Source organism: Diceros bicornis, chromosome 7 (assembly GCF_020826845.1).
Source record: "Diceros bicornis minor isolate mBicDic1 chromosome 7, mDicBic1.mat.cur, whole genome shotgun sequence".
Lineage (NCBI taxonomy): Eukaryota > Metazoa > Chordata > Mammalia > Perissodactyla > Rhinocerotidae > Diceros > Diceros bicornis.
The window spans coordinates 17,710,323-17,735,693 of NC_080746.1; the positions used below are offsets into that span (position 1 = coordinate 17,710,323).

Sequence of the window (25,371 nt, forward strand, 5' to 3'; positions counted from 1 at the left end):
CTCCACCTCCTGCTCCCTTGACCCTGTCCTGTCTTCACTCCCCTTTCTTCCTATTTCCAGTTCCCTCTGAGTCCTCTCCAAGGTCTTCACCTCTCTTTGGTTTGGAATCCCAAAGTGCCCCCCTCATTAAACCATCCCAGAGCTGTCTGCCCCCTGACCTCTACCACCTACTCCCTGGTAGCGCAGATAGCCCCAAGCTACTGGCTTCCTTAAAGCACAGTCTTTGTGCTTGTTTGGTGGGGCCATGCAGGGAAGGGCTGTCACCCTGGGCTCTAACCTTATTTCCCCTTCACTGCAGAGGCAGCTCCTCCACCCCCACCTGGCTTCACTGTCCTCAGGACGGAAGAAGAATTCCGAACTGACTGTCCTTGGTGGTTAGCTGGCTTTGTTTTCAGGCCAGAGAGGAGAATGATTAGTTAACGGTGTTAAGTGAAGGGAAGGGGGTGGGGGCAGGGAAGCAGAGCTCCATGCTCAGCTCTGAGCTTGCCAGGGCAAACAGCATACTTCAGCCATTCCCCCTCCTGCCCCTGCAGACAAACAAGCTCATCCTTTCCACTCCGGCCTGGCCCAGTCCATGCATTCACTCTGGGGGATGAAGAGCCACCGTCCTCCTCTTCCTCCCTCCTCCCAGGCTCCAGGCCCCTGGCCTGGCTGGCTTGGCATGGCCTCTGGCTGGAGACTAATGGACAGAAAGGAGAGGGTCAGCAAGGTTCTGAAAGACGAGGCTGATGTGGTTTGAGAGTCATCTCTGTGTCATCAAAACGCCATCCCAGAGCATTCTCTCAAGTCACCTGCCCATCGCTGGCGTTTGCTGCCTCACCCTGCTCCTCCCCCAACCAGCAGAAAGTCTGCCCTGCCAAGCGACAGGCCTCCACCCCAAATCCAGGCCCCTATTTGACCCTCCCTGCTGAAGGAGTCCCACAGATGTGGACCCCTTTCCCAGGGCCAGGGTGCTGGGGCCTCTGTGAGGCAAGCGCCCATCCCACTCCCCAGAGCCTTAGGCCAAGAGGCCAGAAAACCCAGGGTTTGGGAAGAAGGAGGGCTGCAGGGCTCCCCACACCTTGCTTTGTGGCTGACCCCACTCAGAGAGGGCTGCATGAAACCAGATCTGATCCCTCCTCCATACCCCCACCCCCACAATCAATAGGGATGGGGGAGCCTGTGCAGGGGTAGAGGGGGCTGGAGCCCTGCTGCGGGGGTCCTTTCAACCATCAGGAACAGCAACAGGTTTTCAGGGGTCACTGGAGACCGTGCACCCATTAATTCTTTCTTCCCCCTTCTTTCTTCATTCCGGTGAGGGGGAACTGAGTCCCAGGCTAGACTCAATGAGTGAAGAGGGCGGAAACAGAATTCTCAAGGCCTGGGCTTGGACAAGTGTGAAAACCTCGGGCCTGTGAGTTCAGCCCCCTCCCTCCTTCCTCTAGTCAGAGACAGACTTGCAGGAGCTTAGCTCTGAAGGGACAGCCCCTAAGGCACCATCTCCACTCCCCAATACAGGTACCTCTGGGTTTGTGGGAGCCGGCCCAGGGTTCTTCCCTCCAAGCTGCCAGGACTGCGAGGCTTGGGGGCAGTGCCAGGCCGGCGGCAGCCGCAGTGGTGCAATCGTTCTGGGAAGCGGCCCGATTTCTCTGTGGCAGGGGTCCTGCGGGCTGGAGGAGGAGGCAGAGAGAGAAACCTGAATGAGAGGCCCACCTCGGGGACACCGAGGACCTTGTCGGCTGCCCCTCCCGCCGGGAGGTCCCCCAGGGCTACCTGGCTGGTAGGGGCTGAGCGGGGGCAGGCGCTGCTGGTTCTGACCCGGCGTGACTCTGGGCATCCGGGCCAGCTTCTCCTCGCTGCCGCCTCGCACAGTCGGTGCGGCCTCGAGACACCTGTCACTGCCCCCTCTCCCTGCCCAGGGTGGGGGGCTGGGAGGCCAGCTCCGGCCTCCCCCAGAGCGGCGCGGCTCGGCGCAGCTCTCGGCCTCCCAGCGCGGGGCCCGCCCCCTAGGGCTGCGGCGCGCGGGGCGGGGGCGGGGGGCTGCGCGGGGCGTGGCGGGCCGGCCCCCGCGCTCCGGGCCCCCTCCCCCGCCCCCCTGACGTCAGCCCCCGGCCGCCGCGAGAACGCTCACTTGGCTCTAGCCCTCCGGCCGTGAAGCATGGAGCTGTCCAGGCTCGTCTGTGCTTTCTTGCTCGCCGCCTGCTGCTGCTGTCGCCGCGCCGCGGGTGAGTGAGGTCGCTGGGGAGCCCGCGTCCGGAACGGCTCGGGCCAGGGGGCTTCGGGAGCGTGCCCCGGAACAGCGCTGGCGACGCGGTGGAGGCCGGGGCTGTGCGCTTTGGCGTGCGCTCCTCCTTCTCGGGTCCCCGGCACCGGGGCGCCTTGCGCGCGTGCAACTCTTCTTTGCAGCCAATTTGCAGCCTCTATTCTAGAGTATCCCCAGAGCAGGATTGGGGAGGCGGGGAGGAGGCTGCTGCCCGGAGCGGAAAGGGGTGGAGCCGAGCCTTTTCGGGCTTTGGGGAGAGCTTTTCCTCAGGTGCTTACTCTGGGGGCACGCAGTTGGAGCCGTGACGAGTGGCGCAGCTAGAGCGCATCCCCAAATTCTGAATTCCGCTCCCGCCTGTTGCTGGAAAAGGCAGCTTTCTTAGCTGGAGGGGTGCGCCGAGCCCTCCCTCTCCCGCCTGGGCTTCGAGCCAGGCTGGAGGTGAGCGAGAGGCGGAGGGACGGCGGCTCCCGCCCGTGCTGGGCGTTGGCAAGGGCCGGGGGGCGGCGTGGGTCGTCCTGCGCCTACCCGGGTGACGGGATCACAGGTGGGAGAGACGAGGGATTGAGGATCCCCAGAGTGGAAGCGCCCCAGACTTGTTACACCTCCGGGAATGGGACCACATTCAGGCGGGAAGAGCGCCCCTGCACCTCGGAGTTTGCCTCTGGAAATGCCTAGGAGCAGGGCGCGCCCGGGTCCACGCTGCCCTTGTATGGCCCGCAACAGGGTCGCCTGTTTCTCTTGGCCCCTCGTCCCGGGTCGCAGCCGCTGTTCGGCAGGGGAAGGGGAGGGCTAGGCAATACCCAGCTCCTGGCCTCATGCCCAGTGCCAGCAGCGTCCCTGGGGTACCCCTGGCTGCTGCCTTCCAAGCTGACTGTATTTCTGGAGAAAAGGCTAAATTGGGTTCCACAGCTGCAGCAGGTCCAGCCGCTTCTGCCCTGCTCTTCTAGCTCTGGGGAAACGGAGTCAGGGATCTGAGGCTTCTGCTCTGGGTTGAAGAGCACTCCATCTGCCGTCCGTGTCTGGAAGCCAGCCCAGGGCAACAACCCTGGCATCCCAGAGTCCAGCCAGATGGTATCGAGTGACATCACCTTCTCACAGGGCGGGCAGCATGCTGGCACCACTGATGTCACTCCTGCCCACTGCCTGGCCCTTGCCCTGACCCTTGGGGGAGACTCTGACCCCTCCCTACTCACAAGACTCCCCGAAGGGGTTCCCCTGAGTGTGTGGGATGTTCACCGAGGTGCTGCTTAGAGAGTATGAGATGGGAGTTTCTGGCCAGGGTTGGCCCACTGGGTCTTGTGGGGGATTTGGGGGAAGGGATTTTTGGGGGGCAAAGAGGGTGGAGTAGTGATGTCTTCCTGTGGGTGTGGGGACACAAAGGGGCCTGTATGCCCCAGCTTGGCACATGTCTTGCATTCCCACACACTGAGCTCACTGGGAGAGGAGGGGCCTGTAAGGAAAGGGGCCCTCCTCTTGGCCCAGAGCCTGGGTTGCCCCTCTGCTAGTCTCATCTGGGAGGTGCCTGGGGCTCAGGGTCTCTACTCCAATGACCAGAAGTGACCATCCCCAACTCCCTTGAACTGGGAGAGGGCTGGCCCGGGGCTGAGGGTAGAGAGTGGTTGAAGGTTAGGAGAGGACAGGGCCCTCTTCAGATCCTCGAAGTGGCAGCAAGGACAGCTGCAGTGAGCGGGTGTGAGGGGAGGGCATGGAGAGCAGCTGGAGCTGACACAACTGCTGAGGGTGTTCCTCTCCCTCACCCCCAGGTGTGCCCGGAGAGGCGGAGCAGCCTGAGCCTGAGCTGGTGGAGGTGGAAGTGGGCAGCACGGCCCTTCTGAAGTGTGGCCCCTCCCGTTCCCAGGGCAACTTCAGCCACGTGGACTGGTTTTCTGTGAGTGCTTGGGCCCCAGAGAGGGCAGCAGGGGCAGGAGGGTCTACCTGCCCCCACACACACACATGTTGCCCCAGGACCCTCATTGCCTCTCTATCACCTCCCCTTAGGTCCACAAGGAGAAGCCCACACTCATTTTCCGCGTGCGCCAGGGCCAGGGCCAGAGCGAACCTGGGGAATACCAGCACCGGCTCAGCCTCCAGGACAAAGGGACTACTCTGGCCCTGACACATGTCACCCCCCATGATGAGCGCATCTTCCTGTGCCAGGGCAAGCGTCCTAGGTCCCAGGAGCACCGCATCCAGCTCCGTGTCTACAGTGAGTGCCCCCATCTGTTTTGTGGGCAGGGTGGGTCTTGGGAAGTGGTGGTCCCACGGCCTTCCTCATTTCTGTCCCTTGTAGAAGCTCCAGAGGAGCCAAGCATCCAGGTCAATCCCTTGGGCATTTCTGTGAACAGTCAGGAGCCTGAGGAGGTGAGATAGGCCGGGGTGGCAGGTGGTAAACAGAGCTAAGGCGGGGCTTGGAGGGGTGGTCTCAGAGGCAGGGAGACTCACACTCTGTCCTCCTTAGGTTGCTACCTGTGTGGGGAGGAACGGGTACCCCATTCCTCAAGTCATCTGGTACAAGAATGGCCGGCCCCTCAAGGAGGAGAAAAACCGTGAGTAGCCCTCTCAGCCCTTAAGAGCCATGCTTATGGCACCACTCAGGGACCACCTTGCATTTTATTTTACTTTTTTTTTAAGTACACAAGTGATGCTTGAAAATATTTTCATAAGAATTTAAACTGTACAGAAAATCTAGAAGGAAAATTTCCTCCCTGCCCCAGACTCCTTCACAAAAGTCATCTCTGCTGGCAATCAGTGTGTGTTCTTTCTAGCCTATTTCTGTGTACTTACACATGTATGTATCTTGAGATATATAGACTTTTTTTGTTTTTTATCTAAATCAGTGGTTCTCAGCCAGATTAGGATTTTGCTCCTAATCTGGAGAGATTTGGCCATGTCTGGAGACAGTTTTGGTTGTCATAAATGGAGAGGCGCTACTGGAATCTAGTGGGTGGAGGCCAGGGATGCTGCTAACATTCTACAGTGCACAGGACAGCCCCACAACAGAGAATGATCTGGCCCCAAATGTCAACAGTGCTGGAGTTGAGAAACCCTGAGCTAAATGGTATCGTATGGTATACGTTGCTATACAATTTCATTTTTCTTTTGACAGTGAGTTTTGGAAATCTTTCCAGGTCAGTCTATTTAGATCTGACTCTTGCCTACTGCCCCATATTCCCTACGACGTATGTAATGTAGTTTTGTTAACCATTCATTCCCCTGTTAGTAGACGTTGAGAGTGTTTTCTCTTTTTGTTATCACTGCAGCATCATTTGCACACATCATTTGTACACATGTGCCCATGTGTACGTGTTTATCCAGGGTAGATAATGAGCACTCAAACTGCTGGGTTCAAGGGTCACAGCCTGCATTTGTACCTGGCCCTCTACAGGGAGCAGGGGTCCCTTAGGTGCTCCCCTGCCAACCCCCAAGGAGACCAGGGAGTAGGGTTGGAGGTAGGGCTGAGGCCAAGCCAGTCTCCCCTTCCTCCCTGCCCAGGAGTCCACATTCAGTCATCCCAGATTGTGGAGTCGAGTGGCTTGTACACCTTGCAGAGCATTCTGAAGGCACAGCTGGTTAAAGAAGACAAAGATGCCCAGTTTTACTGTGAGCTCAACTACCGGCTACCCAGTGGGAATCACATGAAGGAATCTAGGGAAGTCACTGTCCCTGTTTTCTGTGAGTACTGACCCAGTGGGGTGGGGTCTGGCAGAAACTCCTGCTAGCTGCTCCTGCTAGCTCCTCCCGCCCAGCGCAGGAGCAGCTCTTAGGCTGAGAGCCACCCCTTTTGCCTGTGCAGACCCCGCGGAGAAAGTGTGGTTGGAAGTGGAGCCCATGGGAATGCTGAAGGAAGGGGACCGCGTGGAAATCAGGTGTTTGGCTGATGGCAACCCCCCACCCCACTTCAGCATCAGCAAACAGGTACAGAGGGCTCCGTGTGCTGGTGCAGACAGAGATGCAGAAGTTGTGGGAGGTACACTCTACTCACTCCTTCATCCTCTCCCAGAACCTCAGCACCAAGGAGATGGAGGAAGAGATAACTGATGACAATGGGATCCTGGTCTTGGAGCCTGCCCAGAAGGAGCACAGTGGTCTCTATGAATGTCAGGGCCTGGACTTGGAAACCACAGCATCACTGCTGAGTGACCAACAGGAGCTGCTAGTAAACTGTGAGGGGCTGGGGGCCAAGAACAGGGGGACCGGGCTGGGTCAAGAGGGAATTTGCCCCACTCTTCTGCACACAGGATGACACTACTGCTGTGTCCCCAGATGTGTCTGATGTCCGAGTGAGCCCTGAAGCCCCTGAGAGCCAGGAAGGCAGCAGTCTCACCCTGACCTGTGAAGCAGAGAGTAACCAGGCCCTTGAGTTTCAATGGCTGAGAGAAAAGGTACCCAGGCGGGCCTGGGGCTGTGGGGCAAGGGGTTGTGGGAAGTGGGGGGCTGTGAGTGACCCTCTGACCCTTCTCTCATCCCAGACAGGCAAGGTGCTGCAGAAGGGGCCTGTGCTCCAATTACACAACCTGAAACGGGAGGCAGGGGGAGGCTACCGCTGTATAGCGTCTGTGCCCAGCGTACCTGGCCTGAACCGCACACAGCTAGTCAATGTGGCCATTTTTGGTGAGGAGGCCCTCTGGGCAGAGATCAGGTAGCCCCTTGAAGCCACCCCAAGTTGGGTGGTTTCAAGCTCTTTGACGACAAAAAGCCACCTGCTGTCCTGGGGTGCTCTGGTGGGGAGGGGGAGGCAGGCTAGCGGAGTTTGCTGCCTCATCCTTCTCCCTACCTCCCCAAGGGTCTCCGTGGATGACATTAAAGGAGAGGAAGATGTGGGTGAAAGAGAACACAGTGTTGAATCTGTCTTGTGAAGCATCAGGACATCCTCGGCCCACCATCTCCTGGAATGTTGACGGCGTGGTGAGCAGGCCCATTTTCTCTTCCTATGCTTTCATTAATCCCTGCCCAGGCTTTGCTGCCATGACCGGACATCCTCCCCGCCCCCTGAGCTGCGTCTCCTTCCTTGTAGGCAAGTGAACATGACCAAGATCCGCAGAGTATCCTGAGCATCCTGAATGTCCTTGTGACCCCAGAGCTGTTGGAGTCAGGTGCTGAATGCGTGGCCTCCAACTCCCTGGGCAAAAACACCAGCATCATTTTCCTGGAGCTGGGTAAGGACCTTGTCCTGCAGAGTGTGGCAGGGTCATGCCCAGGCATGGGTATTAACTGGTGCTTTTCCTAACCCATCTCTCAATCCATTTAACTACTCTCACACCAGACTCCAACAGGACCACTGGCCTCAGCACTTCCACTATCAGTCCTCATGCCAGAGCCAACAGCACCTCCACAGGTAAGTGGGGCCTGGCATGAGAACAGGGCTGTGCCAGGGCATCCTCTTCCTGCCCTGACCCTCCCTGGGGAGCCCTGTCAAGAAAGGTGAGCAGTGGCCTATCTTCTGTCAGCCCTGGGCTGGGTGGAGCAGCGATGGAAACGTGGGAGCCCGGGGCAGGGAGTGACTAGGAGTGTCTTTGTGGACAGAGAAAAAGCTGCCAGAGCCCGAAAGCAAGGGTGTGGTCATCGTGGCTGTGACTGTGTGCATCCTGGTCCTGGCTGTGCTGGGCGCTGTCCTCTATTTCTTCTACAAGAAGGGCAAGCTGCCGTGTGGACGGTCAGGCAAACAAGAGATGTAAGCACGGTACCTAGCGCTCTGCGCCCCCACCCCATCTCATGCTGCCCAGCTTGCTGCCTCCTCGAGACGTTCCCCTGCCTGCCCCAGTGCCCACTCGCCCCGGAGGAGCAGGCCTGGGCCGCTGGGTCTGAGCGCTCCCTGCTTTACTGCCTGCTACCCAGCTTCCATCACCCACACCTTCTCCCTTTCATTCACTACCTGTTTCCCTTCCCTGAGCTGGCCCCAGAGCACCTAAGAGCCCATCACCCAATCCAACATCCTCCCCAACGGCCCTCCCCTTCCCTTGCCCCCGAGTTGCCAACCTCTTGCCTCCCTCCCTCCTCCCAGCACGCTGCCCCCGTCTCGTAAGAGCGAATTTGTAGTTGAAGTTAAGTCAGATAAGCTCCCAGAAGAGATGGGCCTCCTACAGGGCAGCAACGGTGACAAGAGGGCTCCAGGAGACCAGGTAGGAGGCAGGTCCTGTGGTCAGTGCCTGACACATCTTCAGGGCTTGGGAGCAATAGGGACTAATGGTTCTCGTTCCCCCCAAACACTAACTCTTTCTATCCTTCTCCTTCTCTGTTGGAGATTGGCAGCAGGCCCCATCTTGCCTTCCTAACCCTACTCACAGACGGTAGGGCCAGGCAAGTGGCTGAGGGACCCTGGAGAGAGGGTAGCTCCCAAGACTGAGAGCAAAGACCCTGTCCCATCACCATCACCTTCTCCTGAACCATGCCTGTGGCTCAGGTTACTAGGTGTGAAGTGTGGCCCAGTCCAATCTGGGGGCCTACTCTCTCCTTCCCTGCGTGCCATAGCTGCCCTTGCTTCTTCCCTCCAGGCTGCTGCCCCCTGTTCATCAGCTTTTGCTTCTGTCCCTCCTCCCTTAGTGCTCACACCTTGAACTCTGGTCACTGTCTCCACATTCCCCTTACTTTTCCTCCTCTTCACCCATTTTTAGGGAGAGAAATACATCGATCTGAGGCACTAGCCCACTGAATCACACCAAGCTCCTTTCCCGCCTGGAACATTTCCTGCTCCCTGCGCACTCTCCCTCCTCCCCAGCACTCAGGATGGTGGCCAAAGCCTCTAAAGTGGCTTTAGAGGACTACAGAGAAGACCCCTGCTCCAGCTCACCTGCAGAACCCGTTTGAGGGCAAATGGGCGAGGAACAGAGCCGTCCTGATGAGGATCTCATGTGCCCTGGAGGCCCCCTCTTCAGGGACCATTCCACCACCCTCTCAATTTATTGAGTGACACTCATCCCAAGGAGGGGGCCTCAGTCCCCCAGGAGTGGGTAGGAGAGTTTCTCTTTACCCACGTTACAGCTGTAAATACCCGTCTTTGACCAGAAGCTGAATTAGGTAGCCTATTTATCTTGAGCTGATTTCCTGCCCCAAAGGCTGGCTTCATAATTCAGTTGTATCACTGAAGTGAGGATGCACTGAGGCCAGGCCCCTCTCCAGTGGTGAACTATGTTGCTCACACCAGTGCTGGAGAGTACCCCAGCATTATCTAGAAGCAGCTGACTGCCTGCCTCTGAAGTCCTTTTTGTGATACTTCCTCCTCTGGACAGAAGCCAGGAATTGGTGTCATTCTTTAAAAGACATGCTGGGTAATCTCACTGTCCTTGCAGTGAGCAAGCTGGGCACTGTTTCCCAGAGTTAAGGCCATTGAGCCCGAGCACCCTGCATTCATTCAGCTCCCACTGCCCTCAAGGGGTCATGTAAGACTGAAAGGTGGGAGTAGGGGACAGAGATGAGGTCAAGACTGTCCTTTATGGGGATTACAGCTGTAGTTATAGTAGCACCAAACTTCTACAAACCAAGCTAATGGGCTTAGACCCTAGCAGAAGGGCCCTAATGGGAGAATGGATACTTAGGATGAGAAACCGGCCTGGCTAAAGCTTTGGGGTATGTATGTGTATCTATGTGTGTGTGCGTGTGTGTGTGTATATATATATATATGGTTTTGTTAGGTTGTGTGTAAATTTGCAAACTGTTTCCTTTTTATATATATATATATGAAAAATAAAGCTTGATTGTCCCAGAAATCTTACACTGCTTTTTATTGGTCATGGGTACCAGCAGCCTGGGGCCTCCAGAATTGGAACTGTACCAAAAGGAACATAAAACCCTTTGCAGCTGGGAGCAGAGACCAGGGGTTACCTTTGCTTTTGAGCAAATGGCTCAAGCTCTACCATGGAGGATAATCACCCTACTTCTCAGCAGCAAAGCTGCCCTGCCGGAGACAGCTTGCCCGGCCTGGCAGGCTGTTGGCAAGGAACTCTTGCCCTTTTTCTATGCTTTCCTGTCACTTAGACTTGCCCTGGAAGTAACAGTGCAGACTTACTATGATGAATAAGTGGGCCTAGGCCCTGTCACTCCTTCACTCCAACCAATGAGCAAGAATTCAAGTCTGCTACAACAAAAGAAACTTTATTTAAAAATATTTTTTTTACAGACATGGGTGCTTGAAAAAGCTCTTTAGTTAACTGTGTATGGAAATGAAAAAAATTAATAAATAACATTAGTATAACAGACCTCTAAACATTAATACATTGGCAAAACAAAATGGACTTAAAATGAAAATGAATCTTAAAGCTCTGCTATTCTCTGTAAGACTATTTACCTTCTGTTTTCCTTATTCTTTACAGGTGAGAAAGATTAAATACTGCTAATATAAATTTTTTTATATTAATGACATATTTTTAAAATAGTCCACAAAAATCTCATCTAAGTTTTCGTTTTGTTTTATTTTTAACACTGATATACAAATTGGGACTCTTCACTCTGGAGAAAGCACTGAATTTTCTCCAGCCCCACCCAGGCCAAGAATGTCAAGATCCTAAATCAGGAGGACTTTAAAAAGAATTGTCTCTGTCTCCCAATTCTTTATTAGTTAAAGGCAGAGAAGAACTGAGAAAAGGAAAGAGATAAGTAAAACGTCATTATATAGGAAACATTTTTTCTCTTTTTTCTGCCGACACCTATAGCGGCCACAATACTGAGGACAGGCTTGTGGAACATGGTCCTTGCTGGTTTTCCCAGGGGAAAACAAGACCCTACAGAGGGTACCAGCTGCTTAATGCTTTAAGTCTGAAGTCTTCAAAGGAAAGGACAGCCTAGTGTGAAGGGAGAGGCAGGAGGTCTAGGCCCGTTTAGGGTCCAGCAAGAAAACAAGACAAAAACAACCAACCAACCGCCCCTCCCAGGAGAGCCCATCCCAGACTTCTCCATGCGGTTGGGTGAGGAACAGGATCAGGAGGCTGGGACACTTGAAATGGTCCAGAGCATACCTGGAAATCAGGGAACATTCTGTCTTTTCTTGCTGGAGACAGAGCATTCAACCTGATAACTAAGATTGTGACTGGAACCGACCCAATGATCCCAGGGTACAATGCTTATTTCTCCTGACTAAGCATCATGGCAGGGAGAAGGAACCACTGACACGGCACACCTGTGTGCCATCTTTCCAGCCACAGAGCACTTCCTTCTTCCTTTCCCCTAGACTGGAGGGACTAATGACACTCAAGGTGGAGGAGCTAAGACTCTGGTATTTCCATATTAAGTCCTAAAATGCAGCCTGGGATACAGTGCTGCCTTAGAAAGGCACAAAATGCTTGGCTTTTTTTTTTTCAGTGTGCTAAAAATTATTTTGTTTTGAATAAAGGAAAAAGATATATAAGGTTAAAAATCCCAAGTCACCACAGCCAGAAAGCAAATGTAGGAGGTACCTCATAGCTGCCACACCCCTACCACGTGTTTCAGCAGGAGGTCAAGGCCAAGACACTAAAACAGTGCCGAGGAGGGTAGGTCAGGAGGCATCCAGTCTCATGGGCATTGCGCCTGCAGGCTTACTCACCCAGACAGCAGAAGGAAGAAGCCAAGGAAGAGAAAACACGTGGTCTACAGACTCTTAAGTAGTTCTCTGCCTCTTCAGCTTCAAGACAGCCATAAGCATGGCTACCCTCACCCCTATCAGGGTCAGAGGTAGGTAGGGAGGAGGGAACTGACACATAGGGTACATTAACACATACGTCAGAGTGCCGGGCTCGGGCACACAGTTCACCCTGCACACATTACACTCCACTTCAGGGCCTGAGCATAGAGGCAGTGCAAGGCCTGAGGAGTTGCACATAGCATGTCTTGAGCAATACCCCCTCTGGCCTCCCAATCTGGTTCAGAGGTGGAAGGAGAACTTGTGACAGGTAATGTGGAGGGCGCCTCTCACATTCATTTTTGGGATTGAATCAAGAATATGGGGCCGGGCAATCAGAACTTTGCTGATTTGTTCTGCTGCCAAATCAGTAGGAACTATGAGGTTGGCTTTCAGCCTTTGCTCTGTACAAACACAGGGAGTGGTCAGCCACATTCTTCTCAAGCACTATACAAGGGAAGGGGCAGCAAGATTTCCAAACAGCTGTTGGTCCGTTAGTCAACAGCTGGCCCTTCAGCACGGCGCTTTCCATCTGCCTGGGAAGGAGCCTCCGTGCAGGGCTCCCTCTCCCCATCCCTATTTCTCCGTCTCTTACTCTTGTGCCACTTTCCGGAACCAGGAAACGCTTCTCTTTGAAACCAACCCAGATTTCCTAGGACACTGTGAAGGCACATGGCACTGCTGTCCCTCTGCTCCTTAATTCTGGAGCCTTGACGAAAATGTCCAGTGTAAAGTCTGACGACTCACCCTTCATCATGTGCCTCAATGTGTATCTTTGGATTATTAGGTTACTTCTGTGTATATCAAATGACTCCAGTAGTTTAGAAAAGTTATAAGTAATTATGAAATGCCTTAATAACACAGGACAGGCTCTGGGATTAGATAAGTAAGACCAAAAGATTCAGGCAGGCAGAAGCACAGTTTTTAAAAATAAAAAAATAAAGCCTTTAATATACAAAAGAAAGCAATTGGACAAGGAAGACAAAGGTATCCTGTCTAAAGAGCTCTCAGTAAAAACTCTATTCTAAATTGGAATCTATATCTAATTTACATCCTGGCAACTGTCCCAACTATTATATACTCTTACTGGCTACAGCAAAGTCATTTCTGAGGTACCTAGGAAGGCTTGCCTAAGAATATTACTGCAGAGCTCCCTCCATAGAGGAAAGACCAAAGGAAAGGGTGAGGAGGGTGCAAGGGACACAGGCCGTGGGCCCACAGAAGGAATGTATTTTCAGTGCTAAAACCTGAAGAGAGCTCAGAAGTCCATGGGTGGCTACAGTGGGATTTGTGATCTGCTCTCTAAAGAATATGAAATAAGGCTCAAAACCTGAGATTGAATAAAGGCTAGGAAATGTCACCTAAGAACAGACTAGCTCCAGAACAAGAGAAACTGTTCCTAAAGAGGGAGGACAGAAATCTTGGATGCCAAGACTGATAAAGGGAAGAAAAACAGGAAAGAAAGAAACAAAGACGACAGTAACCCAAATTAAGTCAAACCTAAGAATTTCCTCAATGTCTCAGACAGTCCCACGCCTGCCTTTCCACTCTCAAAAAAGCAGCACGATAGCAGTTTTATTACTAAAGTATTTTTAGGGTGTCTATCCTGTCTATACCCTCTTCTCTGAGAACCCCACCCCCCATCTCCCACCTGAAGGAGCAGGCTGCTGGTGCCCTGTGTGGCAAGGCAGACCGGTCAGGGGTAGATACACGATCAATGTGCTGGGCTGATCTTACTCTTTCTTGAGAAAATGAACCAAGAGGCACTGGGAATCTGTTAATGGCGATCCCTAGAGCTGGGAGGTCATGTGGACTTGAGGACTGGGGTGCCTCTTTTGGGGCTTTGCAAGCCGACAGACTGACAAGCAGGAGAAAGGACATGGCGCAAAGTTTCACAGTTCAAGCTCCATGCGAGAATCAGCTGTATTTATACTGGATTCTGTGAAATACTCTGCATTCTTATGACTCCCTCCTTTCTTTAGCTTAAATACTTCTGTTTCTTGCATCCAAAGGATTCCTAAACAGGAGAATCAAAGATACAACCTTGACCTTCTTCCACTATGCACCCTCCATGCATTAAATGGCTATATGCATTTCTAAAGAAAGACTGTGAATATAGATTGAGATCAAAGTAGTGATAGTAATGCTTTATATGCTGAGTCAGAATACTTTAGATTGAATTTCTAAAGCCTGAAAGTCTAGGAGAATGATGATGTGTTGATTTTGACACTAAGTTCTAGGGTCGCTAAGCTCTCTAAGCTCCCTACCCCAGGAGGGAAAGGCTGACATTTTTGAGAACTGAGTTCAATCTATTTTACTGCCTGGCTCTTGGGAGACTGAACAACTCTGGCTGAAGATCAAGACCTAAAGACAGGCTCCCATCCCTCTCCCACACTTTCAGCCCTTCTAAGACATAGGATTAGCTGCAAAGGTTGTTGAAGAATTGAAAAACAAATTCCCAAATAGAATGGGAGATGGTGACAGAGCCCAGAAAGGTTATAAGGAAGCTTCCCAACAAGGGGGTTTAGGGACACAAGCAGCTCAGTAAAAAGATCAAGGAAGGCACTAGATTGAAAAGGGGACTGTAGGCAGATGTTTGCTTAAACATTTAACTGCCCTATTGTGCAACTATGAACCAACATAACCCTCAAGCCACCAAACAGATTCCACTGAAATACATAAATACGGTCGGTATCCATAAGACTTACACTGAGGAATCTCCCAGACATTATCAAAGCTATAGGAAGACAACAGGGGTTAATGAGAGAGTCTTGAACTGACTTTACCTGCAACAGCTCTATAAGGAAATACATGTCTACATAAAAGAGTTGTAAACAAAATTTGCACAACCTTATTGGAAAGGGCTATTTTAGGGCCAAATGCAAGTGCTAGACAGCCAAGTACTATCCCCCAACATCAGTAAATTACCATGTGGTGGCAGAGAACACAGAGCTGACACTTCTGGCACATGGTAATCCCTCATAAACACTTGCTGAATGAACAGATGAACCGTTAAAACAGCCAGGCCAATGGTCAGAATTCTGTTATTCCATGGACAGTGGTCACTGCCGAGTCAGAAAGGCCAATGGCAGGAAGGGGAGCTTACAACCAGTTTGGGAAGAAGGTCTATAACCCTGTCATGATGTGAGGTAGGAGAATATTCCGCATTAACACCACTGCTGATCACCCACAAAAAGGTCTAGATTTTGTTAATGGTGTCTCAAAGGGAACACATAGCTGGTCCCTACTCTGCAAGCAAATTTACAAAAATTCATTTGTAAGTTTGCTGTTTGGACCATAAAATATATTTTACTTTTCTATAGAGGAAATAACTACTTTAAGTATGAAGAATAGTGACCCCCATCTCCAAAATGACTTTTTTAATCCACAAAACAGCTAAATGTTCCTAACAGTACTATCCCAGATCCTGGGCCCCGGTGTTGTCTGTATCAGAAGAGAGGGAACAGAAGAACGGCAGAATGCGCAGGGTGGGGTTGGGGGGAGAGAGAGGGGGCTAGTGGAAGAGCACGGCCATCCACAGGTGTAGACCACTGCTGACATAAACGCTAACAGACAAATGCTGAGACGATGAGCTGCCCCATCTATTATTTACCTAAAGGGAGGTATATCATAGAGCCCACAGGTGTTTTCCACGTTGAGAACACCCTACTTTAATGGAAGGAGTATGAGAGGGGCAGCTGATTAAGTACTGCAAAGCAGCCACCCAGCAACGAGGCATGCTACACAACCCCAGAGAGACAGAGGGAAAGCAGGAGATTGGGCTGAATAGAACAGCTTAATGCATTCGAGAAAAAGGAAAACATCTATGTGGTTATTACCTTATCCACCTGAAGTTAACAGAAGAGGAACCATTTGTAAGTAGGAGGGGGAAAGGAGATGGGTTTTCCCAAAATGGCAAAACTCAAAATAAAGCCCGCTTTGTGAAGGGGCAATTTTAGTTAAATTCAGAGCAGAGCCAAAGAATTAAAAACTGTGACACAAATGGAGGATGAAGAATGAGTTACTGGTGTCTTAGTCAAAGGAAATTTAAGAAATTGAAGTTTTGGAAATATCCTCAAAACAAGAGACATGTGAAAACTTTCCTGAGGCTTGCTTGACAAGCTCAGGCATGGACCCAGGTGTGCCCTCAGAGCACCCAGTCAAAGAGAAAACCCCTCATAGAATGGTCTAAAACGTTGAAAGCCTGCAGATACACAGATGACAAGCTATCACCAAGCCAATCAACAGTGCACATGTTCAACACAGGGATCTGGCACCCCAGTTTCAGGGCTGACCCGCCGAGCTACACAGGTCCTCAATTAGGAAAAGGAAGAATGAACTTGCCCTTAGCCTATCTAAGTAAGGACATAATCTCCAAAGACGACTTTGGATGCACTGAAAAGACAAAAGACATGCAGAACCTGTGCTTTGTTCTCTTGACAGATCTTCAGTCTATGGGCAACACCTGCAGACAGGGACAAACTCCAGTGTGGACAGGCATGGAAACTGCTGCCATTTTTTCCTAGTTCTCTGCCTAGGCCTTCAACATCTAAACAAAAAGCCAAACTGAGTGTTACCACAAACAAAAGGAGAGGCGAGGTTACTGTTTCCTACTCACTGCCACTTTCCCCTGCCCCTCCACCCCAATTCAAGACCTCCCGCACCTGACGGGGGGCTGTGCTGTTTTCTGCCATGTAGAGGAGACGGTGGGTAACCATGGCAAATCAACAATAAGTCCTGGACTGTCTACTCTGGGAATGTAAATAGCTCTGAGGCAAGAGGATAAAACCAAAAGATCTACGAGTAGCTGCAAGCCAAGAGAAGAGTTAGAAAAAGTTTTAGTTCCAAAGATGACAAGACGGAAAAGAAAACAGATCTAAGGAGAGTCATTTCTGTCTGGAACTAAAGACAAAAGCATGGTTTAGATTTTGAGGAGGGTAGATTTATCAAAGAGCAGGCTTGCTTCTGACAAGGAGGAAGATTACACCCTGCTAGGGATGTCAGCAAGGCGTGGGATGGAGAACTAACTGAACTCGAGGGGTCGTTTAGCAGTATCTACAGGAACTGACTAACGGTGCTCCACGCTGGACTCTGAATCTTCTTTATGAACCTGCAATTACACAAACTGCTGGGCTCTTCACATACTGTCTCTGACTATTGTAAAGTCATTTATTACACTAACTGATGTCTAATTACTGTGGAGAATGCAGTCACTAAAGAGTATGTAGGACCTAAGGTAAAGAGGAAAGGGGAAGGAGATGCTACATTCCCAAAGCCATAGGCACAAGAGAAAACCAAGTCATCAGTGGCACCATGTAGGATTGGTGCTAATTATCAGCAAAATGCTGTGCTACCATGGGTGGTATCCCCATTCCTTACAGGGCAAAGAAAAAAATCATTTCTGAAAATATAACCTGGCTCATGTTCAAAGGGAGACACCCATATAAGCTGGAATTAAATGGGAAGAAAAACTGAATAGTTAAATCCTCATTGTCTATTTTGTGCATTTTATGTTTAATAAGCTAAAGAGCATGTGAATGAAGCTTCCTAAAAGCTTCATGGTATTCGGGCCAGAGAGCCATGCTGGAAACAAATATTCTTCCCTTGCCATTAAGTAGAAAAACTCATGACTACATTAGAACACATACCTGGCACCAAGGCAACTGACTCCCACAGGGAGGGCATGGAATGTATTTAAAGGCATCTATCTCAAATCAGTCATTAATTAATTAGGATAATTAAAACATCTTATTTGAACAGATTCAATGTTCCTATAGAAACAGTGCTTTGGAGTGACCAGTGTTAGCTGCTAGCATCAAACATGACTATACTGACACAGCAACAGTACTTTTTTTCCCACCTATCTACCAAACAAACCAACACCAGCACACATATTAAAGAACATCCTATAAGCCACTAGGCTTCAGTAAGGCTGGTCATAGCAAGCTCACTGCCAATGACAGACACCAAGGAGAAGGAGGAGGGAGGAGACAGGGGAAAGGACAGAGGGAAGGTGTTCTAAAAATAGGAGACTTTTAGCTATGCACATGAGAATCCAAGCCAAAGGGGAGTGTGGGGTTGGGTATAATACCACAGTAGACGGAAGTCTTTAAAAGATTCCTTCCTAAACCTCTTGTGCTAATTCCCTGCCTCGGATTAACACAGCAAGTTAATCTTATAATCACAGGACACACATACAACCACAGACAGACAGACAGACACACACACACACACACACACGACCACATCCTTAACCCAGGAAAGTCTTAAGTCCTCAATTAGGATTTACAGCACAATACTTCTCCTACTGCTTTCTGGACCGTTCCCCAGGTAGGCTACCATTTAATAAAAATCCACACTCTCTCTAAGTGGGGACTGAAGGACACCTTCAAATGTACTCTCAAAACAAATAAAATAATAAAACACACTAGCTGCTCCATTTTCATTCCACTGCATTGAAATCTGGAAACCACAGAGGTGATATCCCACAGACAGGGCAAGACTTCACTGTGAAGTCTCCAAAGGAACCTCTGCTCCTGTTGGTGCGACTCGAGCAAGAGCTCCCAGCTCTCTGGTCCTCTAAAGCTGCAGCAGGGAGGTGATGTGCTAGGTGGCTACATGGGCAGGAGAAGAAATAGAAACAAACTCCCGGAGGATATTTTTGGCCATTTCAATGTTGTTGTGGGCAATGACCAAAGCTTTCTGAATGTCCTGGTAGGAGTATCCCTGACTCATGAGGTTCTCAATCTCGCTGGAGAGCTGTGGCGAGGCAGCAGCAGCAGAAGCAGCAGCAGCACCACCTTGCTGACAGCTACCCGTAGCTTTTCGTTCAGAGTTGATTCTCCGAGGGAATGGTTTGGGAGGCCTTTCAGGAACTTGGGAACCCTCAGTGAAGTCTAGAAGAAATAGGAAAGAAAATGTTTGCAAATCCAGGGGAAAATCCTCATTTAATGGCAGTAATAACAACAACAATGTGCTAATATCAAGATATTACTGACCTACTGTCAATTGGGTACATGTGCTTTTCAGTCACAAGGCTGGTTTTACAGGTTCAAGGGTTTTAGTATATAGCCTCCTTCTCCTCATAACAGAAGAGACCTTCTAAATATACTATGCACCTGTCCTACTAACAATAGCCATTGCTATCATAAGCACAGAACATCTGCATTTGCATCATGCTTTATGCTTAGCAACAAGTTTTCACACACATTATTGCCCGGATTATTTTTTAAAAATTTGAGGGGACCGGAGAAGACACTAAACTTCCCCTTTGTTACAAATAAGGAAACAGAAATAAGCCGAAGCTGCAGTGAAGAAGCATTAAACGAGGTTGGCGGGTGGGGATCACGGCCTGTTTGAGCAACTGGATGCTGTCTATCTTTTTCATCAGCTGTCCTGAAGGCCGTCTTCAATTTCCAAAGTGACAGTGACTGTTGCCTCCCCGGGCGGCCACAAGTGCAAGAAGAGCAGCCCTCGACAGTGAAGGCCCAAATGTGGGCTGGCTCCAGGCCCATTCAGTGTGCTTTCCAGAGCCAGCACATCTCCCTTCCTATGGGATGGGGCCCAGAAGTCAGGAATGTGTGATCTGAACCATCAAGCGTAATTACCACTGTCATAATGCACACTCAGAAGAGCCAGATATTCTATCTACCACCAGCACAGGACGAGCCATGGTTTAAGGAATAACAACATTTCCAAGTCTGGCAAAATCCTAAAGACTCTGACTATAGTTTAACTTGCTAATTTGAGAACCAGGACCAGCTTTCCTCCTATTTAGACATAATTTTTAGTCTACTACTTCTACCTGCTGACTTATTGTCACTAGGCAGTCATCTCGGTTTCAAGACACATTAGGAGCCGTACAGCAATTTAGTACAAACCCAAGGTAGCCTGGAGACTCACTTGTTGTGGGATCACCTTCCAGAGACAACCAGCCGAAGGAGGAGCTGGCATTAGAGATATCTGAGAGAGTTCGGCGGGCCAGCACTGCCGGCACAGGTGGAAGAGCCAGATATTCTATCTACCACCAGCACAGGACGAGCCATGGTTTAAGGAATAACAACATTTTCAAGTCTGGCAAAATCCTAAAGACTCTGACTATAGTTTAACTTGCTAATTTGAGAACCAGGACCAGCTTTCCTCCTATTTAGACATAATTTTTAGTCTACTACTTCTACCTGCTGACTTATTGTCACTAGGCAGTCATCTCGGTTTCAAGACACATTAGGAGCCGTACAGCAATTTAGTACAAACCCAAGGTAGCCTGGAGACTCACTTGTTGTGGGATCACCTTCCAGAGACAACCAGCCGAAGGAGGAGCTGGCATTAGAGATATCTGAGAGAGTTCGGCGGGCCAGCACTGCCGGCACAGGTGGAAGAGCCAGATATCCTATCTACCACCAGCACAGGACGAGCCATGGTTTAAGGAATAACAACATTTCCAAGTCTGGCAAAATCCTAAAGACTCTGACTATAGTTTAACTTGCTAATTTGAGAACCAGGACCAGCTTTCCTCCTATTTAGACATAATTTTTAGTCTACTACTTCTACCTGCTGACTTATTGTCACTAGGCAGTCATCTCGGTTTCAAGACACATTAGGAGCCGTACAGCAATTTAGTACAAACCCAAGGTAGCCTGGAGACTCACTTGTTGTGGGATCACCTTCCAGAGACAACCAGCCGAAGGAGGAGCTGGCATTAGAGATATCTGAGAGAGTTCGGCGGGCCAGCACTGCCGGCACAGGTGGCTTAGGGACATCGTACCCATCATCCTCATTTTCTGATTCCTCAGGGCCAGTGTTGGCATGGGCTGCAGCCAAATTCCCCTCACCTAGAGAAAAGTTTGTGCAGTTATCTTCTTCTTCTAACACATTTCAGTATAGGGGCATCCATTCATTCATGCACGGACAGAATCAGTTACTGAATATCCACCATGGGCCAAACACCATGTGAGGCCCTGTGGGTAGAGATAAAAGAAACAGGGAAAATAAAATCTGCACCAATCTTGCAGCTCTACTTTTCTGAACATGTCAAAAGCTACCCTTGTCAAGGTTAATAGCCACTGATGCCAAAGACTCAAGTGCCATTTTATAGCATTCATTCAGTATTTCCATCTGCATTTCGCCTTGGAATTTCAGCCCAAGAGCCGTATGTGCGCTGCCTTCTTGAACTTTCAACTTGGTAAGCTAGTTAATATGGGGAATTGAGTATTGACCACCCTACACACAAAAGAATTTCATCAACACTAAAAAGCAGTGAGAATAACAAGCAGCTGCCAGCATTGTAGGTCCAGGCCATATTACACAAAGGTCTCCAGGCCCTGGAAGGATGAAAAAGCACAAAAGGAGCTAGCTGTATGAACAGGAAATAAAAGAGAGGAGCGCGTTTTACTGCCCATGGATCAAACATATTTTGCAAAGAAAATTATTTAAAAGAGTTTTCCACTTAGATCAAGCTATCTCATTAGCCAAATATTACAGGCTCATTCCTATGGCACATCAATGATTTTTAAAGTAGCAGAAAGGCTACTCACCAAAGGTGCTGCTCTCTGTGACAGATGGTGCTGCCTGGGACTGAATATTATACATTGCCTCATATGTACAGCTATCAACCTGCTGGTCACAATCACATGCTCTGAACCGGAAGGAAAGTGGCATAATGAGCTTCAGAATCAGATAACTCTTGTTATCTCCAAAGTTATTACGATTCATCTATTCACTACTCTAGAATCTAATTCTATCAAGAGAATACATTCTCCTTTTGCCAGTATCACTAATAAATGTCATGAGATTGACTCTTGTGACAAGTAATAGACATATGTTTTTGAAATTACTGTGATGTTGAGGAATCCTAAGTGGAATTGCTCACAGCTGCAAGAGGCTTAAACATTAGGGGCTAGATACATCTTTCTGCTTTAATTCTGGCTGGATAACGCTATGTGCAAGTAGCAAGCCAAGCAGGTGAGTGGTGTCAATTGAATTCCCAAATAGGATTGTTGTGAACGTACCGTGAACTCTGGGCTGTCTCCAAAGGCCGTTTCACCTCTGGCTTTGGAAGCCCTACAGGCCTAGAGGAGGGAGTCATGTACTCTGTGTCCTCCTCACTTTCACACTGTTCCCCAGATGGCAACTTTGGCACAGGAAGAGGTCTGGAAGATGAAGAATAAAAAACAGAAAAAAAAAAAAGAAAAAGAATTAACAAGCAGGAAAACATTCAAGTATGAGATAAGTGGCTTCAAAACAAGACCACAACTCAAATTTGATATAGCAAAATAGATGCCACCTAGGAAACTATTATTTCTCCTAGCCAAGAAAGTTAATTATTAAAAAACACACTAACTGGGCCAGCTCCATGGCATAGCGGTTAAGTGTGCATGCTCCACTGCTGGCGGCCCGGGTTCGGATCCCGGGCATGCACCGACGCACGGCTTGTCAGGCCATGCTGTGGCGGCATCCCATATAAAGTGGAGGAAGATGGGCACGGATGTTAGCCCAGGGCTGATCTTCCTCACAAAAAAAACAAAAAACAAAAAACACACTAACTTAAAATTTCACTTTCAGCTGACCAAAGGTGCAGCTATTTTGTTTGAGATGTGTTACACTGGGATAGTACTTGATACCAGTTATCTCAGTCCCCAAACAAGTTAGAGTCCCACTCCAGGAGCTAGTATGCCAGTTTTTCTTTCACTAGGCATGAAACAAGATACAGGAGGTGGCTTTCTGACAATGTGCTAGGAATATATACCAAATCTCAATTCTAAAATCTACCTATGGTTCCAAAGAGTATACAGCTAGTCAAAAGCGTTCTCATATGTTATCTCATAGGATAAACATTTTTTCCTCCTCATTTTATACAAGAAAGATCTGAAATAAAAAGACAGAAAGTGCCTCGGTAGTTAGCATCAACTCTGGGACTAGACCTCAGATCTTCTGACACCTGCGCCAGGGATCTTGCCATCATACCCATATGTAACTCTCACCCAGAAGCTTCTGAAACAAAACTTCTCTTGCCACCCTGCCCCCTGAAACTAGACAAAGACCAAAAAAACAAAAAAACCATGAGATTATGTAAGAAACACACATGTGCACACGTGCACACACACATACACAAAGTTGCTTCTGAGAATGTGAATTAACGAGTGTTCTCCCTTCCTCATCATACTTTTTTGTACATTCTGAATACTCTATAAGGAGTGCCCATTGCATTTGTCTGTGTTTACTTAATGTTTATTTTCCCTAACTATAAAAGCAATAGCTGCTTACTATAAAACACTTAAATGCTACAGAAAACTAACACAGAATGACAGCCCCCTTTAATCTCACCTGAGATTTTTTCTTATGTCTACATATTACTTTTATTATTTGTGCATTGCATGCTGAAGTTTTGAGGTGGAAGTGTACTAGTATCTACAATTTGCTTTGAAATGTGTCAAAAAAGATAGACTGATGGATGGGTAGAAGTATAGACAGACAGACAAACGTGTGATAAAAAAACAAGCATAATAAAATGCTAATGGTAGAATGCAGGTGGTGAGTATAGGGATACTCACCGTAAAAATCTTTCACCTTTACTATATGTTTGAAACTTTTCATAATAAAACATTGGGAGGGAAACAATCCATAGAGATGAAGAAAAAAATACTAAGTATTGGTGAAGATGTAAGGAAATGGGTACTTTCTTATATAGTTTTAGAAATAAGAAATTAGAAATATAATTCAGCAAAAGTATCTAACCAAACACGCATACCCTTGGACTCAGAATTCCATTTCTAAGAATCTTCCTTAAGGAAATAATCAAGTATATTCATTATAGCATTATTCATAAGAAAATAATCAAGAATATTCATTGTAGCATTATTTATAATACTGAAAAAATAGGCAACAACCTGTCAAATAATAGTGTATTGAATAAATTCTGGATCACACATACAGCAATATATTGAAAGTCTACTGTGTCCCTGAGTATCTTAGAGGTTCCAAGCAGGAGCCTCAGAGGCCCACTTCTGCTTCTACCACAGTAGGTCTGTTCTCATCTATTTTACATACTGACATTCCACTTAAGTCAGTTCCACCACTGTGCAATCACCTGAAACAATTGTAGTAGAAGAATATGTAATGACATCCTAAGATGTTCAAGATATTCCTTGTGAAAAACAGCATGTATAACATGATTCCACTCACACAACAATGGCAATGAACATTTATCAAATTGCTAACTACTGTCTTTTAGGTGGTTACTATTATGGATAACTTATATTTCTTCAGTGTCACTTATCTGTATTTTCTAAATATTCTTTAATTAACACATATTACTTTCATAAAGAGAAAAAGGTCATTAAAAGGCACTCAAAAATTTTAATTATAGTTCTTTTTGTTGATGATAAAAATATAAAATTGCACCTCCTCATTAAGCATTTTGGCAATACATACTTTAAAACATTCACATTCTTTTGTCATAGTAGTTCTACTTTGGCCGTATCTCTGTTTATGTACAAAGATGTTCACTGAAACAAATTCATTACAATAAAAGCTTTTAAACAAAATAAATATCCAACAATAAGGGAATGGTTAAATATGTGAGGTTATAGCCACATTATATAATAATATGCAATCATTAGAAGTGCAGATTTTGAAGAACTTTTTAAATGATGGGGAGAAATGCCCAAGATACAATGCTAAGTTAAAAAAAAAGGAAGAATATAAAACCATAACTTGATTTAAAACATATACACATTTCACATTTCACATGTCTAGAGCCATGGCCAAGTAGCAAGCATCACCTAACCATCTGCCTAGAACAGCTAGCTATAAAAGCAAGATAAAATACAAAAGAAAGAAGACACTGGAGAGCAACCAGGCAGCCAAGACTTGAGAGGCTAAGATTCCAAGAGAAGAACCCCATAGTAGGGGTTCTGAACTTGGGGTCTGAAGGTAGTTTCAACAGGCTGGGGAGAGAGGGACTAGAATTTTGGGGGTACTGTGATGGCCAAGACATGAGGGGCCAAAAATTTAGAGAAGGGAACAGCAGAGAAGTAGATTTGAAATTCTGCCTATAATTTTCCCTAGAGCTACTGCTAACCCCTAAACTGTGTATGCACGCGGCTAGATACCTGAGAGACCAAGAAGAAAGTAGCAACTGAGGAGCTGAACAGACACTGTGATTGTCTTGCCAAGCCGGAGAGACAAGGTTGGAGTTACCAGATATGGCCTTTAAAATAATTATAATTTATACCTCCAATAAAAAAAGGAGGATAGAGAACTTTATTAGAAAACTATAACCAATAAATTTTTAAAAATCACATGGAAATTCTAGAACCTAAAAACATAGTATCTGAAAATACAAATTCAATAGATGGATTTAAGGCAGATTAGAAACTGCAAAAGAAAAGATCAGGGAAGTGAAATATTGTAGAAACTAGTCAGATTAAAATAAAGAGAGAAAAAAATGGAAAACAGAAATGAGCATAAGAGCTATTATGAGACATGGTGAAAAGATTGAACATTCAGGTAACTGGAGTCACAGACGGAGAGGAGAAAGAGA

The 25,371-nt window shown here is 48.2% G+C and overlaps 2 protein-coding genes across 4 annotated transcripts in view; one reads left to right on the forward strand and one right to left on the reverse strand.

The window, feature by feature from the left end:
• The first annotated feature begins 2,110 nt into the window (after positions 1 to 2,110).
• On the forward strand, positions 2,111 to 9,945 carry MCAM (melanoma cell adhesion molecule). 2 transcript variants are annotated; one of them, XM_058545024.1, is made up of 16 exons: positions 2,111 to 2,204; positions 4,006 to 4,130; positions 4,241 to 4,448; positions 4,533 to 4,603; positions 4,701 to 4,788; positions 5,735 to 5,914; positions 6,036 to 6,157; positions 6,243 to 6,405; positions 6,506 to 6,624; positions 6,712 to 6,853; positions 7,026 to 7,147; positions 7,257 to 7,398; positions 7,506 to 7,577; positions 7,766 to 7,913; positions 8,244 to 8,361; positions 8,854 to 9,945. In XM_058545024.1, exons 1-16 carry the CDS (start codon positions 2,138 to 2,140, stop codon positions 8,881 to 8,883), a joined length of 1,917 nt encoding a protein of 638 aa, XP_058401007.1. In that variant the 5' UTR covers positions 2,111 to 2,137; the 3' UTR covers positions 8,884 to 9,945. The 2 variants fall into 2 exon arrangements, with proteins under 2 accessions (XP_058401007.1, XP_058401006.1); XM_058545023.1 differs by lacking the exon at positions 8,244 to 8,361 and having other exon boundaries at positions 2,124 to 2,204.
• Positions 9,946 to 10,309: 364 nt separating this feature from the next.
• The window catches only part of CBL (Cbl proto-oncogene), a 91,642-nt gene continuing 76,580 nt past the window's right edge, over positions 10,310 to 25,371 (reverse strand). Inside the window, exons 13-16 of one of the 2 annotated variants that reach the window (XM_058545022.1) lie at positions 21,839 to 21,979; positions 21,365 to 21,465; positions 20,480 to 20,662; positions 10,310 to 18,727 (exon numbers count right to left, since the gene is read on the reverse strand). In XM_058545022.1, the coding sequence (XP_058401005.1) occupies positions 18,438 to 18,727; positions 20,480 to 20,662; positions 21,365 to 21,465; positions 21,839 to 21,979 (715 nt within the window). In that variant the 3' untranslated portion in view covers positions 10,310 to 18,437. Of the gene's footprint in view, positions 18,728 to 20,281; positions 20,663 to 21,364; positions 21,466 to 21,838; positions 21,980 to 25,371 lie in introns of those variants that run through there. The other variant, XM_058545021.1, reaches the window with a different exon arrangement.

What these genes read in the sequence shown, in the direction of transcription:
- MCAM (XM_058545024.1), top strand. Translation starts at nt 2,138, where the DNA reads ATGGAGCTGTCCAGGCTCGTCTGTGCTTTCTTGCTCGCCGCCTGCTGC. An exon ending in CTGCTGTCGCCGCGCCGCGG is followed by an intron (nt 2,205 to 4,005) that starts GTGAGTGAGGTC and finishes CCTCACCCCCAG; the next exon opens with GTGTGCCCGGAGAGGCGGAG. An exon ending in ACAGGAGCTGCTAGTAAACT is followed by an intron (nt 6,406 to 6,505) that starts GTGAGGGGCTGG and finishes CTGTGTCCCCAG; the next exon opens with ATGTGTCTGATGTCCGAGTG.